We start from the raw sequence: 19,908 nt of genomic DNA, 5'->3' as shown, positions 1-19,908 counted from the left end.
CCATCCTCCACACCCCCATTCCGACCAGCTCCATCCTCCACACCCCCATTCCGACCAGCTCCATCCTCCACACCCCCTTTCCGACCAACTCCATCCTCCACACCCCCTTTCCGACCAACTCCATCCTCCACACCCCCATTCCGACCAGCTCCATCCTCCACACCCCCATTCCGACCAGCTCCATCCTCCACACCCCATTCCGACCAGCTCCATCCTCCACACCCCCTTTCCGACCAGCTCCATCCTCCACACCCCCATTCCGACCAGCTCCATCCTCCACACCCCCTTTCCGACCAGCTCCATCCTCCACACCCCCATTCCGACCAGCTCCATCCTCCACACCCCCATTCCGACCAGCTCCATCCTCCACACCCCCTTTCCGACCAACTCCATCCTCCACACCCCCATTCCGACCAGCTCCATCCTCCACACCCCCATTCCGTCCAGCTCCATCCTCCACACCCCATTCCGACCAGCTCCATCCTCCACACCCCCTTTCTGACCAGCTCCATCCTCCACGCCTCCATTCCGACCAGCTCCATCCTCCACACCCCCTTTCCGACCAGCTCCATCCTCCACACCCCCTTTCTGACCAGCTCCATCCTCCACGCCTCCATTCCGACCAGCTCCATCCTCCACACCCCCTTTCTGACCAGCTCCATCCTCCACACCCCCTTTCCGACCAGCTCCATCCTCCACACACCCAGTCCAACCAGCTCCACCCTATACGCCCAGTCCGACCAACTCAATCAATCCAAACTCTCTTGGGTTTTGTCTAAACTCAGCTACCTGAGAGTGTGAGGGCCTTCGTACTGATAATTGCAGTAATTCCCAGATCATCATCCTGTGTTTGAATGCTTTAGAAGTTTTTCATAGCAGTTGGAATTACTCTGTGTCTTGAGAAACCTGTGTGTTTCGTTTTACTCTTTCCACAACTATTTCTCAGAAGCCTGTGAAAATGAGCCAAACCAGAGGAGAAAAGAGTAAGCAGTAACATCTGAAAATATATGGTACTTCTTATTTTCTGAATAGTGCCTCCGTGGCCTGAGTCTGTGAGATACACACATACCATTTACTTTTACTCACTCATCTTCCCAGAAGGGCTGGATCTTTAAAGATTGTACAGCAAACCAAACCCAACTCTGCAAAGGTTCCTCTTTAAAGGCATCTGGAAAATTATTTGTGAATGAGATACTGAAGAAATCCTTCAAATCAATCTTAGGTGCCAGCAATACTAATCCCAGCCTGCTGTTGAGGCTTGGAATGATTGCTTTTCACTTGTACCTGACCAACTTCTCTAACTCTCACACACCAAGTCTCACATAACTATTACCATACATTCCTGCAAGGAACGAAGACTTCAGAGAAATGAATTACTAACATACTGCCTAAAATGAAATGTCTCCATTTCTTTACTTCTCCTTTTGTACAAGGACACACTCACGCCCTCTGGCAGTAAACGCTTGATCCACTGTTTTGGATTCCACTAATTCCTCGGAACAACATCCAACGAGCAGCTGGCTTTGGCTGCCATATTAAGCCAAAGATCGTGTCACCCATTCCACCGGCGACACCCATGCGATCGTCTTCTTCTGCGGGTCATTTCAAAACAGGTTGTCCACACGTTCTAATTTTAGAGGCATCTTACACTGACGCCTTACACTAAGTCACTTATGGAAATATGTTAGTAAGCCACAAGTAGTGTCACTAGTTCAAGGGGAGTCTCGCAATGAAAGCTGTGATTCCTGCCTGCTTTCGTTCATTTTAATCACCTGGATGGAATTTAGATTCGTCTCTGTGGGTTTTTATCTTTCTCCTGTAAACTCCCCCCCCCCCCCCCCCTCCCTAGTCTGACCTATTTCCACTTCTTTCCCACTTCCTCTAATTTATGCTACTGCCTCTAAGCCTTTGAAGCCAAGGCAGTTTATATATATAATCATGTGTACTTATAAAGTCACATGTCCATCCCCTGCCCAGAACTCCCATTTCAGACGTACATATGAAGGGCATTCATCACGCATTTGAGGGCAATGAAGAAAACATCAGGAGGAAGCATGTGCCTTGTTTTATCGTGCATGTTTCTGACAGAAAATGCAACCTCTTGAAAATACCTTAGTGTTCATTAACCTTCATGCAGCTTACACAAACAAAAACAGCAGATTTTCAAGTGTCTGTGTGTGTGTGTGTGTGTGTGTGTCTGTGTGTGTGTGTGTGTGTGTGTGTGTGTGTGTGCCCACGGTAAGAGCAGTAAGATGATCCAAAATTTGCAGTTCCTAAGGTAGAGCCTGGAAAAAAAAATTCTGAGCCAGAGAAAGGACAATGAGGAATGTATGATGTGTGTGTGTGTGTGTGTGTGTGTGTGTGTGTGTGTGTGTGTGTGTATGGAGGTACGCCTGTGTCTCTAGGTGATGGAATCATATCTAAAAGGCTGACTCTCTCCTCATTGGACAACTGGCTAACTATTTCTCCTCATTGGCTAAATGACTTAGTACTATCTTCTCATTGGCCACCTCACAGACATAGTCATCGTCCCCTTAAGCCAACCGGCTATGATGTGATAGGATGGAAGTGGTGACAATAAATCAGTGCAGACATTATTATTATTATTATCATTATTATTAATAATAATAATATAATTTTATTACTATTTTTTAAGATTCCCATCACCGCTTGCTGCACCCTTTCCCCATCCTGCCCAAAGCCTGGACAAGGCTGAACACCATTAGCATGCAGGGCGTCTGCCGCTTCATTTGCAAGCTGCTGATGGATGGCTGATACAATCTGAGTAATTGCCGCACGCTGGAGATGGGGGGGAATGAGGCAGAACACGCGGTCCGCCGGAGTGAGCAGCGCAGGAATGCGATAGAGGCGCCGCGGTCAAGGTCAGAGGATAGTGTGTCTGCTGATGTATGATTTCGCAGGAATTACTGGCGGTGACAGACATTGTGCGCTTGTCAGTGTGCCGGTCTGTACGGCACCCAGCTGAGATCCCCAGACGTGACACTGGAAAAATAAATACGGGAATAAATAAAGCCTGGTGGCGGTGTAGCGAGTGGGGGGGCTCAGCTACCTGGCGGCTCGGCACTGCGCCTGCTCCCTTGTGCTCCCAGCTTCTGACTTTCCCATCATTGTATCTGTGAATAAACAGCCCATTTGCTGGCCGCCTCCTCTGCTCTGCTGTTTCATTACAGGCCTTTGTTGTTCCCCTGTGCCGTTCACTCCTGATCTCCATTTCATTCTGGGTCCCTGTCTCTCTCTCTCCGTCTGTCCGCTTCTCTTTCCCTCTGCTTCTTCATCTTTCTCTCTCTTCCTGTATTTCTGTCTGTCTCTCTCACCTTCTTTTTGTCTCCCTGTCTCACTGTTTCTCCTCCTTTCCTCTCTCTCTCTGTCTCACCGTTTCTCCTCCTTTTTTCTCTCTCTCTCCGTCTCACCATTTCTCCTCCTTTTCTCTCTCTCTCTGTCTCACGTTTCTCCTCCTTTTGTCTCTCTCCATCTCACCATTTCTCCTCCTTTTCTCTCTCTCTCACGTTTCTCCTCCTTTTCTCTCTCTCTCCGTCTCACAGTTTCTCCTCCTTTTCTCTCTCTCTCCGTCTCACAGTTTCTCCTCCTTTTCTCTCTCTCTCCATCTCACCGTTTCTCCTCATTTTCTTTCTCTCTCTCTCCATCTCACCATTTCTCCTCCTTTTCTCTCTCTCTCCATCTCACCGTTTCTTCTCCTTTTTTCTCTCTCTCCGTCTCACCGTTTCTCCTCTTTTTCTCTCTCTCTCCGTTTCACTGTTTCTCCTCCTTTCTCTCTCTCTCTCTCTCTCTCTGTCTCACTGTTTCTCCTCCTTTGTCTCACTCTCTCTCTCGGTTTGTCACTCTCTGACTTGTGATTCGCTGCCTCTCCTTTTCGTCTCACTGTCTCTGACTTCCTGCTTCTTCTCCTCTTCCTCTCTCTCTCTCCCCTCGCTCTATTTCTCTGTCACTATTTCTCTCTGCAGTAGATGATTGCGAAAACTGACCCCACGTGACACGCATCCCAAATCACCCCCCACCCCCCTCCACAGTGCTTCCCATCCATGAAATAGGGTTCAGCGGCATCCCTATCCGCTCAGATTAGCGGGAAGGAAGCCGAAGCCTCCTTACACACAAATGTAAAACAAACGCAGTGCACATCGTTCCATCTCTCAGTAAATGAGACGTAGCTGAAGATGCAGCTGATGCAGATTTGACTGCAGTGGACCCATGGGCACTAAAATCGGGACAAACACTCAAGCGGACTGCTGAGCCAAATGCACGCCTTTGTAGTCTCATGCATTCAGAGATTCTGTGTTTGTTTTGGGGGGGGAATCAGAATGAGGAACCTACAGGTAGGATTTTAGATTAGATTAAATTAGATTAGCTGAACTTTAATGAGTCCAGAGGGAATTTTTTTGTTCATTTCACAAACCAGCTGCATTAAGAAAAGCATGTATTTGCATGTTGAGGTGCTACCTCTCACTTTGACGGTTTTTAATCGCTGATGCTGGTGGACTTAGGGCTGTGGCTGATGTTGACGTCACTAAGGGTGGTTCCAGGTACTTCCCTGAGGGCCTTGACCAATTTGCTTAAACTCATTGCATCGCTTCGCTCAGGAAATCCAGCAACATAAGTAGATAAAATGTCACATTGTTGGCTGGTGTATAAAACACTCTTCGGTTTCCCTCTTGTTTTTCCCAGAACGAGGAATGGGGCCAGAATCTAAGATCAGGACTGAAGTCATGGGTAGAACAGCGGAATATCAAAACGACAGAATTTCCTCTGTAAGTATCGCGGGGGCCAGTTGGAGTTAAGTTATGTGATTGTGATTGTGAGGGGGCCAATGTGAGGGGCCAATGTGAGGGGGCCAATGTGAGGGGCCAATGTGAGGGGGCCAATGTGAGGGGGCCAATGTGAGGGGCCAATGTGAGGGGCCAGTGTGAGGGACCCAATGTGAGGGGGCCAATGTGAGGGGCCAATGTGAGGGGGCCAATGTGAGGGGGCCAATGTGAGGGGGCCAATGTGAGGGGCCAGTGTGAGGGGGCCAATGTGAGGGGGCAGTGTGAGGGGGCCAATGTGAGGGGGCCAATGTGAGGGTCCAATGTGAGGGGCCAATGTGAGGGGGCCAATGTGAGGGGGCCAATGTGAGGGGCCAATGTGAGGGGGCCAATGTGAGGGGGCAGTGTGAGGGGGCCAATGTGAGGGGGCCAATGTGAGGGGCCAATGTGAGGGGGCCAATGTGAGGGAGCCAATGTGAGGGGCCAATGTGAGGGGGCAGTGTGAGGGGGCCAATGTGAGGGGCCAATGTGAGGGGCCAATGTGAGGGGGCCAATGTGAGGGGGCCAATGGCGACACTGGTCTGGCCTAAGCCGGCCCCTCGACTGAGGCACCATGGCTGCCAGTGGCATGCATTGACTTTACAGATGGAATTAAAAATGATCTCATCCCGACACTGAAAGCCGCTCTTCAGCTATTGAACGTCTCCCGTTTTCAAGCATTGAAGGGAAGTTTAAGCCAAGAATCACTGTTTGTCAGGAGCAGCCGCACGGATTACAGGCGCGTGGTGCTAATCTATGGCCAGTAAAAGCAGCTGATGTAAATAACAGCATCCTTCACGCAGGAAGGACGAGCGGAGCCCCGGACGCCCGCGCTACAGCAAGCACTTTCCGGGGAGGGGGGCTGGTGATGTAATGCCTGCCTCTTCTGTTGTTTTCTGGACGAGTGAAATCCACGCTGATGGATTGGCCATTAAATCAACTTTACTGCCATCCCCTGCCCGACTGCGGCCAGTTCTATAGAGAGCGGGGGGAGCCGAAGTCATTCACCCCCGGTGGGTGTGAGACTCACTCCTCGGCAAAGAAAATAATGGGGGGGGCTGAAGCTGTGAAATGTAGACCTGTCACACGGGGGGTTTAGCATTAGCAGGCTGCTTGAAAAATCCTGTCCATAAACATCATTAAAGTTATTAAACATTAAGCTGTGACAGCCATTCTGATGGCGAAAAGATGTGGCCACCTTGAGGAGGTCATGTGACTGCGTCTACATCAGGTGACTGAATATTGTGCTAATCCAGACTCCACGGTCCTTGTAGCATTAGCTCTTTTAGGGCTGTTAGCCCTGTTAGCGCTTTCGTATTTCTCTCCTGTCACTTAAAAACCTGCTGTGCTCCCTGCTGTCATTCGCACTCCACAGTTGTACACAGAAACCCTCCCTTTGTTTCTGCTCGCCGCCGCTGTTTGTGCTGACCCTGTTCTTGCTACACCCCCCTGTTATCTCAAACAGGAACCCCCTGCAACCTGTTGTCCCTCTGTGTCGCATTGTCCCATTCGCCGTGCTGACAGGAGCGATTCTTGTAGACAGCTCTGATTGGTTGTTCTTGGGAGACTCGTATCTAGCCAGACTACTTTGGGTATGCTAACTGTCCCATTAGCCTGTAAAACAAATACCCAGTGTGACTGACTCTGTTTACAATGAAGTTACTCCACATTCCTTCTTTTCTCGGCGAATCCCTGCTATTTCATCCACTCTCCCACTTCTTGGCTCACACGCCCTTAATGGGATATTAATTTGTGCTTTTTGGCCTCCCGAGCGGAAACAGAGCCACAAACTACGGGTTTCTCCTCAGTTATGCTCTCCTGAATTCCCTGCTCTCATTGCGCACCTGTACAGTACACCCACGCTCAGCTCCTGCATTTGTGACCTCAAAGTCACTCTCATCCAATTAACAGAAAAGTAACGGGCGATTAGTGAGCGATAAATAATTAAGTAGCGCTAGGAATGTGCAGTGTATACAGATATCAGTATGAATGGCTCTGAATGTCTCCGTCCTGATGGATAGGGGGGCTGCCACGCTAGCACCTTCTGCTCTTCCCAAATCAGAGGGAACAACTGTGGGGGAGGGGGATGACGAGGAGGGCAGTGGGACCGAATCAAGTACCTGTGAGCGCGTATTTGTGAGTGTGTGTGAGCGTGTATTTGTGAGTGTGTGTGAGCGTGTATTTGTGAGTGTGTGTGAGCGTATATTTGAGAGTGTGTGTGAGCGTGTATTTGTGAGTGTGTGTGAGCGTATATTTGTGAGTGTGTGTGAGCGTATATTTGTGAGTGTGTGTGAGCGTGTATTTGTGAGTGTGTGTGAGCGTATATTTGTGAGTGTGTGTGAGCGTGTATTTGTGAGTGTGTGTGAGCGTATATTTGTGAGTGTGTGTGAGCGTATATTTGTGAGTGTGTGTGAGCGTGTATTTGTGAGTGTGTGTGAGCGTATATTTGTGAGTGTGTGTGAGCGTGTATTTGTGAGTGTGTGTGAGCGTATATTTGTGAGTGTGTGTGAGCGTGCTTTCTCAAATTTCAGTGTGATTCAGGAGGTTCAAGGGCATTCCAGGCCCTTCTGCTTCTCTCTCTCTCTTTCCCTTTTCCTCCCCCTCTGTCTCTCACACTCATTTCTTCTCTCTGTCCCTCTCTCCCTGGCTCTCTCCCTCTCTCTGACCTTATCTGTCTCTCTCTCCCTCTCTCCTTTGCTCTCTATCCCCTCTCTCTGTCTCTCTCTCCTTGACTCAGTCTCTCTCTGTCTCTCTCTCCCTCTCTCTGTCTCCCTGGTTCTCGATCTCTCTCCCTCTCTCTGACCTTATCTGTCTCTCTCTCCCTCTCTCCTTTGCTCTCTATCCCCTCTCTCTGTCTCTCTCTCCTTGACTCAGTCTCTCTCTGTCTCTCTCTCCCTCTCTCTGTCTCCCTGGTTCTCGATCTCTCTCCCTCTCTCTGACCTTATCTGTCTCTCTCTCCCTCTCTCCTTTGCTCTCTATCCCCTCTCTCTGTCTCTCTCTCCTTGACTCAGTCTCTCTCTGTCTCTCTCTCCCTCTCTCTGTCTCCCTGGTTCTCGATCTCTCTTCCACTTTCTGACCGTCTCTCTCTCCTTGGCTCTCTGTTCCACTCTCTGTCTTCCTCTCTCTCTGCCCCTCTTTCCCTGGCTCCCTGTCTATATCCCTCTGCCTCCTTCTCTCTGTCTTTCACTTTCTCCCTCCCTGTCTTACCCTCTCCCTGGCTCTCTGTCACTCTCCCTCAATCTGTCTGTCTATAGTATAAATAACAGAAGTTTCAATACACACCTCCCACACCATTTACTTATTCATTTATTTATTGTCCCCTAATAAGTGTGTCTGAGATGCTGTGGGTTGCACTGGTGCACACGCAGTGGTTCCTGATTGTGGCAGGAGTGTATAGGCTCTCTGGGTTGCAGTGCGCATGTCACAGAGCCTATGGACTTTGAGGGGAAACTTCTGACGAGAGCTGCACGCGACACGGTGTATGAGGGAGCACTGCTGTCACTCCTGCTCATGCCTGCCATTCTGTTTATTGTTCATTCATATCTACACTGTATCTCACCCCCCCCCCCCCCAACATGTATTTCTCCCCATTTCTTTGACTGCGGCAATCCAAAGCAGTCAAACGGAAAATCCATTGATTGTTCCTGACAAAAACAAAGAGGGGGGAGAAGGGGAGGGGGGTTATGCAGAGGTGAACAATAAAGAGAACAGCAGAATGGAGGAGGACAGGAACAGCAGAATGGAAGAGGACATGAACAGCAGAATGGAGGAAGACAGGAACAGCAGAATGGAGGAGGACAGGAACAGCAGAATGGAGGAAGACAGGAACAGCAGAATGGAGGAGGACAGGAACAGCAGAATGGAGGAGGACAGGAACAGCAGAATGGAGGAAGACAGGAACAGCAGAATGGAGGAGGACAGGAACAGCAGAATGGAGGAGGACAGGAACAGCAGAATGGAGGAGGACAGGAACAGCAGAATGGAGGTACAAATTCTGCAACAATCCAGCTTTTTGCTGTACTTTCTATATTACCTTAATATCATGATCCTGTCTTTGGCTGTGAATTTTTTGACAATACATATTTCAAACATGAATATTTAAACCCGTATGACTGATGTTCTTTGTAGGCAGGGCAGGTGACATAAACCAATATAAACAATACAGTGTGTTTTGCAAGAGCCTTATTGCAGACACCTGGCCAAGAATCTATGTCTCTTGCTTTGTGGAGGCAAAAATGTTCATGTATAAAATGAGACCTTGTAAATAAAGGGCTGCAAAATGGAGAGAAGGTGAGAGCAAGCAGCCAACGGCGGCTCCTGAACCTGAGGGTCGCCCTCAGAGAGCAGGCAGTGCTGCTCATGTTAGCACTCAGACTGCATGTGCAGGAATGGGCAGGTCACATACAAGCTTTCGGCAGCCCGGCGGAAGCAAAAAGGCAAGTGGATTATGGGAAATGTGTCAGTGAACTTATGCCATTTTCTTTTGACTTCTGTGGTTCCTCCAATGAAGTGGGACCTAATTTATCTGGGTGTGAGACACACTGAGGAAAAGAGACCAGGAAGCCAATTCACCAAATGAAATGGGAAGGTGGGAGATTGAATAGAAAATGGAGTAGGGTGGACAGGGGGAGTGGGTGGGGTAAGAGGCACAGGAAGGAGACTGATGTTGTGATGGTTAGGTTGGCTGTATGCTTAGAGATCATGCATGCTGTGTGCTTTCAGAGGGCAACGCCCAGACTGGCCCCAGACCCTGCCTTTCGCCCACTGCTAAATGACCTTCTCGGAGAGCAGTGAAGCACTATCCCCCAGCATTTGTGATCTAGATAGATGTCAGCTTGTGGGTCACCCTTGGTCCCAGTCTTGCAAGCAATGGAATCTCTTCATTCATCTACATGGTGGACACCCTAATTGAACCCCTAGCTGATCCTAACGCGTGACAGTTCTCACCCTTGTGTTGAGAGTAACAACTGGTGAATCAGTCACCCTGGGCCAGATGTGCAGCTCGGTCTCCTGGAAGACCATCCAATTGAATAAAATAATGTAGTGCATGTTCATCATGTGCGTTGAGCTTCAGAATAGCCTAATGGTACCTTCTATCACATTCCCCTCACACTGAGAAGAAGGTCCTCTTTGTAGCTATGGATTACCCAGGCATGCTCACAACAGCAGAATCGGATATTCGGATATTTGGTATCAGATATAAATTCTATCTGGGGAGGGAGCTGCCTGACTCATTCCACTAAGCTTTCAGGTTTGTGGGAAAAGCTAAAGACTGAATTAAGACAGACAACAGTCACTTAATCAATGAAGATAGAAGGAACACCAAGGCCACTGCTAGCCATACAAGTGGTGAAGACATGTAGTGGTGTGGCCTGCAAACATCAGGTCACAGGCAAACCATCTGTGACTCCACTAACCCCAACATGAAGATGTCCTTCATGTGAAGGAGGTCTGAGATACAGAGGGCAGGAACTGAGAATACAACTCACATTAGATTCTTTTGAGGTCCCCTGTACTCATTCCCACAAAACAAGTCAACAAGCAAAGTTCTCATTTCCACATTATGTGATCCACAACTCTTGTCCACACATCTACAGGTCACAGCAGAGTCAGGCTAATCTGCTGGCATCCCTCACGAAAGAGGACAGGTGTGCGTGCCAGCGACTCATATTCCGGAATGTTCCCCAAAAGCCGCTCTAAGTACACTTCCCTGTCTGACACGGCTCTCCAGCAGCTGTTATTTCCTGCCATGATCATGCCCAGCCTGTGCTGACTGCTCATACATGAAGCTCATCTTTATAGAAGAGCCTCATCCACCAGAAAGCAGCTGCTTCATCTGAGCTTTGGGCAGGTGCTTTTCAGTCTGTCCAAACACGAGCTCTTCCATGCTTTGGCACAGTCCGTGACCTGGTGCGTGGTTCAGGGTGGGTCTGGCCAGGATTCCTGTCACTGGATGGTCAGGTGTCTGTCATGGGACACACACTGTCCTGATCCTTAAGCCTTTTTTCTTAGCACATCTATCATTTTCCTTTCTTGCCACTTCATCCTCGGCTTAGCAGTAGGGGACACTATTGGACATGTATCTCCAGTGCCTACCCAATCTCCAGTCTCCGGCAGTGCTTCTCATTCCCTAGAAAAAAAGCCTAATTTTCCTGTGTCCGTGGAACCTTCTGGAAGGAAAACCGTCCTAACCTCACCGTCCTAACCTCATCTCTGCGTGTCTTATATGGCTCAGAAACCTTCATCAGTGCGTCATTCTTCGGCTCACTCGCGGCACATGACCACACAGCTTAGAGCATCATGGCAATAAGAGCCCAAAGAATTAATGACCGTAGCAGATGCAGCCCGTCCAGACTGCCTGGGTCTCCACAGCGAAGTGACACGACCAAACGATTGTCATGGAAACAACTAACATTAACCTTGTGTTGTTAAACTCCGTCATGCGTCTACATGTAACCTGTCGTGTCCCTCCCAATGACCTGTGACCCTCTATCTCTCTCCATCTCTCTCCATCTCTCTCTCTCTGTCCTTCATTGGCTCCCTCTCCTGTGGTATCCGAGGCACAAACAACCTCAAACAGATGTAGCAGCCGGTTAACGGCGAATAGCTGGCCCAGCACGAGGCTGCTGTTCGGTAGCGTGGCCTGACTGGAAATCGGCTCTTTTCAGGAGCACCGTTTGTCAGGACAATGTCAGCCACTCTCCTGTTTGCGCCCTACCCCCACCCTACGGTTACGGACTGTAAAAAGCACCTGCACAAGGTCTCCGGAAAATAATGTGGAACAGACGACGCAAATAATCCTTCGCTCTGCCCGAATAATGACAGGATGAAACCTGATCGCTTTACCTCCCCAACCAGGCCCCCAGCGACTCAGCCTCATGGGGGATTAGGAACAGAAGCACATGCAGACAATGGTAGCTTTAGTCAGGTTTAAACGTGAATTTAGGGACACCTGACATTCAGATGTGGTGAGTAGGTGGGTGCGGGTGGGTGCGGGGGCGAGGGGGGGGGTGCGTTAGCTGAAGTGCTTTCGCTTGGTTCAGCCTGTCCTGGGCCTCTGGTGTTTCAGCTGCTCCACTGGGTCCCCTCGCTAGTGAACAGTTCACAGAATTCACACTCTGGACCCTTGAAGTTGGTTTCCCTCTAAGGCTGGGATCGGGGCTCCCTGTCAGTCTGTACGCAGTATGTCTCCACACAGCGGGAAAGGTCACGGGTGTAGAATATCACACGTGTGTCCTGTATGTGCCACAAACCCATGGAGAAGCAGTGCTTACACCAGCAGCAGCAACAGGAATGAACAGCTACAGATGTAAAGGGATTTCACTGGGCTGTTTGTCAGGCGCGAGGCTGCTTCCCCCGCTGCTGCAGTAAGAAGAAAAACACTGCATCCCAATTCAGCAGCTTCACACTCATCTGCTGTGGAGCACATTAAAGGTCGTGGTGTTATTCGGCAATAGAAGCCTTTTCACTCGAGGGTCTTGGTGTGTGTGTGCGTGTGTGTGTGTGTAAGCTTGCACGTGTGTGAGCACGCTCAAAGCCCTGGTGACATCAAACCCACCTCACACTCCCCCCCGGAAGAACGAGGGATAATATGAGGGTAAACGAAGGGCTGGCACTTCCAGCGTCGTTACGAGGCAATACATCAACAGCATATAGGTTATACTGAGGGGAGGCACAGGGTGGTGGGGGGCTGGCTACCACACTCTCCAGCACGGGAGTTACAGGCAATTAATCAAACCATTGCAAGGGCTATTAATAAACCTTCAACACAAACCACTTGGGGGGTAGGGGGCTTCTGTGGTTTTGAATGAAGAACAAACTCAATCAAGCAGAAAGGGCAGAGCAACCGCCAGGGGGCACTGTCCACATTATGGGTATGTTCAAAAATCATAATGAGACCCCCCCAACACCCCCCCCCCCATATACACACACACCGTCAGCCATGTGGGGGAAAGTAGCATGCAAAGGTAGGAGCCGAACCATTAGGCAAACTGGAAACAAAATCAAGGGACACAATCATGGTAAATCACACTGCCGCGATGAGCCCATTCCAGTGGAAAATCACTGGCATGGCGTCCCAGCTGGTGAGGACGCAGCCCGATTCCATGGCGGTGGCGCGGATGCAGTGTGACGACGTCCCTGGTGAGCATGGACAACGGGAATCCCGACATATTCCCAGGGACGGGAATTCAGTCACATGGCATGGCGAAGCAGGACCCTGACGCAGTGCGGCGCGAGCCGGGCAACGTGGGGCTCAGCCAAGCAGCCGCAGCTTTCATAAGAGAAGCGGCTTTGCTGTTAGTTCAAAAGGCTCATTAAAAATTGAGCACGGGTTATGAAAGGCATCTCTCCCCATTGAGCTGGGAGGAGCAAGGGAGATGTGTGATCCAGCTGTGGTGGGGGGTATGAGGAAAACCCCATTTCCACCCCCAAAGGCCTTTTTGTGTCTCATAAAATGTGTCCAATTGAGGACGACAGTCTTCAGCTTAAAGGGCTAAAACTGCTGTGTCACTCGAGGACAGACAGAGTGGAGCAAAGTGCGAGTGAAATCGTGGGCAAGAAGTTCCTTCTTTCCTTTTCAGTTTCTTTTTTTTTTAATAATCTGACATCCAAGGATGGTTGGAGATGCTGACTGGCATCAGAGGTCAGAAGAAAACAGCGTAACTGGAAAGAGAGATAAGTAAAGGGTGAAGGGGAACTGGTCTGGGCGTAAGGCGTACAGATGGGGACCTGCAGGTGTGTGTTGCAGACCCGCACGAATGCGCTGGGAGGTTGAGAGGGTGATACGGAAGGCGGGGGGGGGGGGCATTCGGTGGGGCTCGCTCGCATAAGTGAGCAGTTCCCATTCGCATCACTCCATCCTGCATTGTCCCCTGCAAAGCGCATCACTCGGTGGCAAATGGGATCATACCAAGTTGCATTGCAGCACTCTGCCTCGGCTCCCCGTCCGCCATCTCCCTGAGCTGGCTTCTTCAGCAGCCGCTGTCTGAGCAGCTGGTGGCCATGTTCGATCGTGTCACCGGACTGGAAATCCCGCAGCTTTTAGAGCAAGACCAGGACGAGGTAACGATGAGCAGGAAAACTGCCCAGTGCTGCCACCTTCCTGACATCAAAAATCATTCCATTATTAGTACAATCACCCCCCCCCCCGCCCCGCCAGTATCCTGCCTCTCTTGTAATAAGGGGCCGGTGTCCTTCTTGCACCAGCTAACATCTGCGCCTGATGTCTTCACATTGCTGCTAAAGTCCTCAAGGTCAAGTCGAGATCGAGCCACTCTGAGAATGTACACAGCAGCCAGACGTCATACATTCACGGTGAAGTGCGTCATACTGCCCCCCCCCAACTCCTGCGTCTGTGACAGATTTTACAGCGTACTGGAAAGGGGCACGGGAGTGCTTCAGCGTCCAAGATGGGGGCTGTATGCTGAGCGGCAGTGACAAGCAGCCCCGCTCAGGTGCACCGCTGTCCCCCGCTGAGAGGTTAATGAATTCACAGTCCATTAAAAGACACGCAGGCCACAGCCTCCCGCTGCTCCATCGCTGCCTTTTAACTGTTTCACGCCGGGTAGCGATTTACATGCTGCCTGCAGGGGGGTTGTACGGGTGCATGACATTAAAGAAAAACGTTTTATAAATGAAGTACGTCAGAATAACAGGCATGAGCTCAGCTATCAGGTAAAGCACGAAACAGCAGGATCTCAAGTATGGACAGTGTACAGTGTGTGTAAATCCTGTGGGTAAAAGCTGTGTGTAAACACGGTGTGTAAATGCTATGTTTAAATGCTGTGTAAACACTGTGTGAGTGCTGTGTGTAAATGCTCTGTGCAAACACTATATCAGAACATGCGTGCGTGAATGAATGCATGAATGCGCATATGAATTCTCTGTATATATTCTGTGTATGAATGCCTTGCATGAACGCTGCTTTTTTACTGCAAGCTTCGGAGCCGCGTCCCAAAAGGGTTGCTAGACCATTTACCCTGCGAAGGCACAAACACCAGCCTGCAGCACAAAGTGCCTTCAAGCCTAAAGCCAGAACTGTCATGTGGGAGACATGAACAGGCTGCCACTTTTTCACCATGTGACAAGAGGCTCTCACTCTGGACTGGTCCATGATATAAATGAGCTGAACTACAGGAAGGACACATATACACACAGGACACAGGGAGGACACATATACATACAGGACATAGGGAGGACACATACTGTATACATACAGGACACAGAGAGGACACATATACACAGAGAACACAGGGAAGACACATATACACACAGGGCATATGAAAGACACACACAGGACATAGGGAGGACACATATACACACAGGACACAGGGAGGACACATATACACACAGGACACAGGGAGGACACATATACACACAGGACACAGGGAGGACACATATACACACAGGACATAGGGAGGTCACATATACACACAGGACACAGAGAGGACACATATACACACAGGGCATATGAAGGACACACACAGGACACAGGGAGGACACATATACACACAGGACACAGAGAGGACACATATACACACAGGGCATATGAAGGACACACACAGGACACAGGGAGGACACACATACACACAGGATACAGGGAGGACACATATACACACAGGACACAGGAAGGACACATATACACACAGGACATAGGGAGGACACACACAGGACACAGGGAGGACACATATACACACAGGACACAGGGAGGACACATATACACACAGGACATAGGGAGGACACATATACACACCGGACACAGGGAGGACACATATACACACAGGACACAGGAAGGACACATATACACACAGGACATAGGGAGGACACACACAGGACACAGGAAGGACACATATACACACAGGACATAGGGAGGACACATATACACACCGGACACAGGGAGGACACATATACACACCGGACACAGGGAGGACATATATACACACCGGACATAGGGAGGACACATATACACACAGGACATAGGGAGGACACATACTGTATACACACAGGACACAGAGAGGACACATATACACACAGGGCATATGAAGGACACACACAGGACACAGGGAGGACACACATACACACAGGATACAGGGAGGACACATATACACACAGGACACAGGGAGGACACATATACACACAGGACACAGGGAGGACACATATACACACAGGATGCAGGGAGGACACATATACATACAGGACACAGAAAGGACACATATACACACCGGACACAGAGAGGACACATATACACACAGGACACAGGGAGGACACACACAGGACACAGGGAGGACACATATACACACAGGACACAGAGAACAGAGAGAGGACAAATAAACACAAGACAAAGGGAGGACACATTTACACACAGGACACAGGAAGGACACACACAGGACACATATACATACAAGACACAGGAAGGACACACACAGGACACATATACACCCAGGACACATATACACACAGGACACAGGAAGGACACACACAGGACACATATACACACAGGACACATATACACACAAGACACAGGAAGGACACACACAGGACACATGGAGGACACTTACAGAGAACACAGGGAGAACACACATACAGAACAGAGGGAGGAGACTTACAGAGAACACAGGGAGAACACACACAGAACACACGGAGGACACTTACAGAGAACACAGAGAGAACACACACAGAACACATGGAGGACACTTACAGAGAACACAGGGAGAACACACATACAGAACAGAGGGAGGACACAAACACACAGAATACAGGGGTCACATACCTAAAGTACAGGGCATACACACACACACACACACACACAGACAGAACATCGGGGAAACACACACAGAACATGTGGAGAACCCTTACACAATACAAAGAGAAGACACACATGCAGGACATGAGGAGGACACACATTATGTAATGTAGAATCTCCTGTTACATAAGGAAGACACACAGTAACAGAGGTCACAGAAATCACCCAGAGAAAACAACCATCTCACTTTATACAGAAAATTAATACTGAGCAGATAAAGCTGCGTGAATTTAATCCCCATTTGTGACATGAGCACTGGAGCTGTTACTGAGCACACAGAGAGCAGCCACTGTGTTCAGTGAAGACACTGAAGTTTAAAACACAAGGTTAAAAAAGGACACACACATCTACTGTGTTCAGAGAGGACACACAGTGTTAAAAGAGGACAGACAAACCCGTTGTGTTCAGAAAAGACACATACCATGTTAAAACAGTGTTTTCAGAGAGGACACACAGTGTTAAAAGAGAACAAACACACCTGTTCTGTTCAGAAAGGACAAAACGGTGTTAAAAGAGAACACACACACATGCTATGTTCAGAGAGGACAGACACAGGGTTAAAAAAGGACACACATTTGTAGCATTCAGAGAAGACACACACAGACTGTGTCCAGAGAGAACACACACAAACATGCATGCGCATCTTGTTCATAGAGGACACGCACACAAGGCACACGGTCGAGAAGGCATACAGACTACACAGAGGACACATACACAACACAGGGACAGAAGACTGAAAATGCGCAGCAAGAACTCACAGTTCAGGGGGAAAAAGAGAGAGAGGGAGACAGAGGGAAGGATGGGAGAGATGTCCCAAGAAGAGGGACTGATGGAGAAGGACAGGAAGGGACTCATACAGCAACACTGCCAAGCTTGACTGGACACTGAGTCAATTTCGGCATCGTTCCTGGAGAACAGCGAGCCAGAGTGCTGGGATGACATCCCAAAAAAGCAGGGTCTCAATCTGCAGGAAGCTCCCCGGCTCAGCCGCACAGGGCTTACAAAAGAATTCACTCACCTCTCCAACATGTTTTAGCAACATCATAAATCGTTCTGTGGCCAGAGGTGTGAGATAAACACCACATCACAGAAACAAAACCAAAATCATTCCAGCGAGTCCTTATCGCTGTCAGAAATGTGCTGTTTGAATGATGAGGACAAACGCCCCCCCTTTCCCAACAGTTTGCTTCCTCATACAGACGCGCAGCGGGAATGCCAGGTGCTGATAACGAGCGTCCGCCTCGTCCGCTGTGTCGGCGGAGCAAAATAACCGAGAATCGCGCCGTTCGGGGGACTGCCCCGGCTCTGCCTGCAGTGTGACGGCACCATCGGGGGAATTTGTCCAGCAAAATGCTGTCCCCAAGTGACACAAACACCCAATGTTCTTCTCATCCAGCAGGCAGATCACTCTGAATACACAGATCAACTGCCAATTTCTCACTGATACCCACAATTTACAAAAACACTGCAGAAACGACTATAAACATTTGTTACTCACATGGCGGTAATTAGCAGGTGTAACACATTGCTGGCGGCATTTCTTAGAGCCAGAATCAAATAGCTGGAGTTTGAATAACTTACCCAAAATCATCCTCTCCGTTATGCCTCTCCTTTGTGTCCTCACTCCTAATTCTGGTCCGACGCTTCAGCTGAGCAGTACTTGGTGCTCCTTCTCCTTCTCCTTCTCCTTCTCCTTCTCAAGGCTCTGGACCCCCGATGCTCCTGTCCGTAACACGGAAGGTTGAAAAGAGGTCCTGACCCGCGATCTTCTCCCACCCCCTCCTCGGCCTCCTGTCCAGGTGAGATCCCTGTCCGTGGCCGGAGACAGTTTGTTGCGCTCCTGAGATGGAACTGGGTGTTTGGGGGGGAGGGGGGGGTTGCTGAAAAGGTAGCGTGCTGAGGAAAGTTCTAGAGGGGCTGCAACTGCAAGTGGTCTCCAGGTAATGCAAGAAGTAAGAAAAGTCATATCAGGAAAACCATGATTTAGGGACAGAATTCCCACCACACCGGCCACGTTTCTTCAGTGAGAACGTTTGCAAAGTGTAAAGGCTGGAATGCCTCAGAAATATTGCCAAGCTGCTGCCTGCCTTGCTCCCCCTCTCTCTCTCTCCACTGTTTCTTGTTTTCTAGGGTTGGGTATAACCTAAAGGCACCTTACATGCCTGCACTCTGATTGGTGGAGATCCCGGCCAATGAGGTAGCCCAGCGCTGCATGTTTTTCTGCAGAGATAAAGTCATGAACCAAACAGGACCGGAGCAATAATGTCACCAGCCATTCCGGTCTCCCCTTCCCCTCTCCGTTGTCCCTCTGTATCTCTCCTTCCATTTTTCAGCTTCATAAGCGTGACACGCTGGTTCTTTAAGCTTTGCTGGCCATGTGACCTCTGGACCCCCACCCTCCCAGCTGCTTACGAACTTGGGCTCATTAAGTGGCCATTAGGTCCAGTCACCGCCAACGCCACCCCCTCACCTCGCCGCTCCGCCACCTTGCTGCAGCTGCAGCGGACGAGCGAACGAACGAGCAAAGCGATGAGGAGAAAGCAGGGGGAGAGAGGAGGAAAACAGGAGATGGGATGGGAGGCGACAGAGCAGAGGAAGCCGAAAGAGGGGGGAGATTAAATCCGAGCTGACAGAGAGATGAAGGGGGTCAGGGAGACGGGAGAGACGGATAAGCAGCTCTGCCCCCAAAGACACCGCACTCATATCACATTTGATAACGTAGCGCAGTATCAAGCAGCAGGTTGTGCAGCCTGCACAACCCCCCCAGCCCCCACCCCCAACCCCCACTTAAGTGAATGAGCTGCAGAAAATCACAGTTGTGAAGAGAAGAGGCAGACACCCTCCGTGAGGAGCGAGACGAATAAACGGGCGCTTCCTCAAGATGTCGAAAAATTAAATCCCACCTCCCACCACAAAACTGCCGCAAATTCCATGCTGGGGGGGGGGGACCAGAATCATCCCTTTCTTTTATTTCTCCTCCGTTTCATCCCTGTCGCTCTCTCCCCCCACCCCCTGCCTTTCAGCTGCTCCCCCTCCCATTCTCCCCCCCCGATTCAGGTTTTTGCAGCATGAGTCAATGAGCAGTGCAGGGAATATTAAAGAGCTGGCTCTGCTGTACCCTCTCACACCTGCACAATCCCAGGCACAGGCTGAACCCGGCACACACACACACACACACACACACACACACACACACACGGCACAGGCGCTCTCGCAGAACCCCAAAGTACATTCCCGAAGCTGCGTTATTCATGCAAACTGTCCTCCATGTGCATTGTGAACATGTAA

The 19,908-nt window shown here is 49.8% G+C and overlaps 1 protein-coding gene across 4 annotated transcripts in view; it reads right to left on the bottom strand.

Moving 5' to 3' along the window:
* LOC125723630 (zinc finger protein 385A-like) overlaps positions 1 to 19,908 on the bottom strand; it is a 58,159-nt gene that overhangs the window by 30,643 nt on the left and 7,608 nt on the right. Inside the window, exon 2 of one of the 4 annotated variants that reach the window (XM_049000406.1) lies at positions 18,202 to 18,342. The exons of 2 other annotated variants lie outside the window; for them this stretch is intronic. In XM_049000406.1, coding sequence (XP_048856363.1) covers positions 18,202 to 18,211 — 10 coding nt within the window. In that variant the 5' untranslated portion in view covers positions 18,212 to 18,342. Of the gene's footprint in view, positions 1 to 18,201; positions 19,236 to 19,908 lie in introns of those variants that run through there. One more of the 4 variants, XM_049000404.1, reaches the window with a different exon arrangement.

Source organism: Brienomyrus brachyistius, unplaced genomic scaffold (genome assembly GCF_023856365.1).
Source record: "Brienomyrus brachyistius isolate T26 unplaced genomic scaffold, BBRACH_0.4 scaffold50, whole genome shotgun sequence".
In the NCBI taxonomy this organism is placed as follows: Eukaryota; Metazoa; Chordata; class Actinopteri; order Osteoglossiformes; family Mormyridae; genus Brienomyrus; species Brienomyrus brachyistius.
The sequence above is the reverse complement of the archived record's forward strand: the minus strand, read 5'-3'. Positions and strand labels throughout refer to the sequence as shown.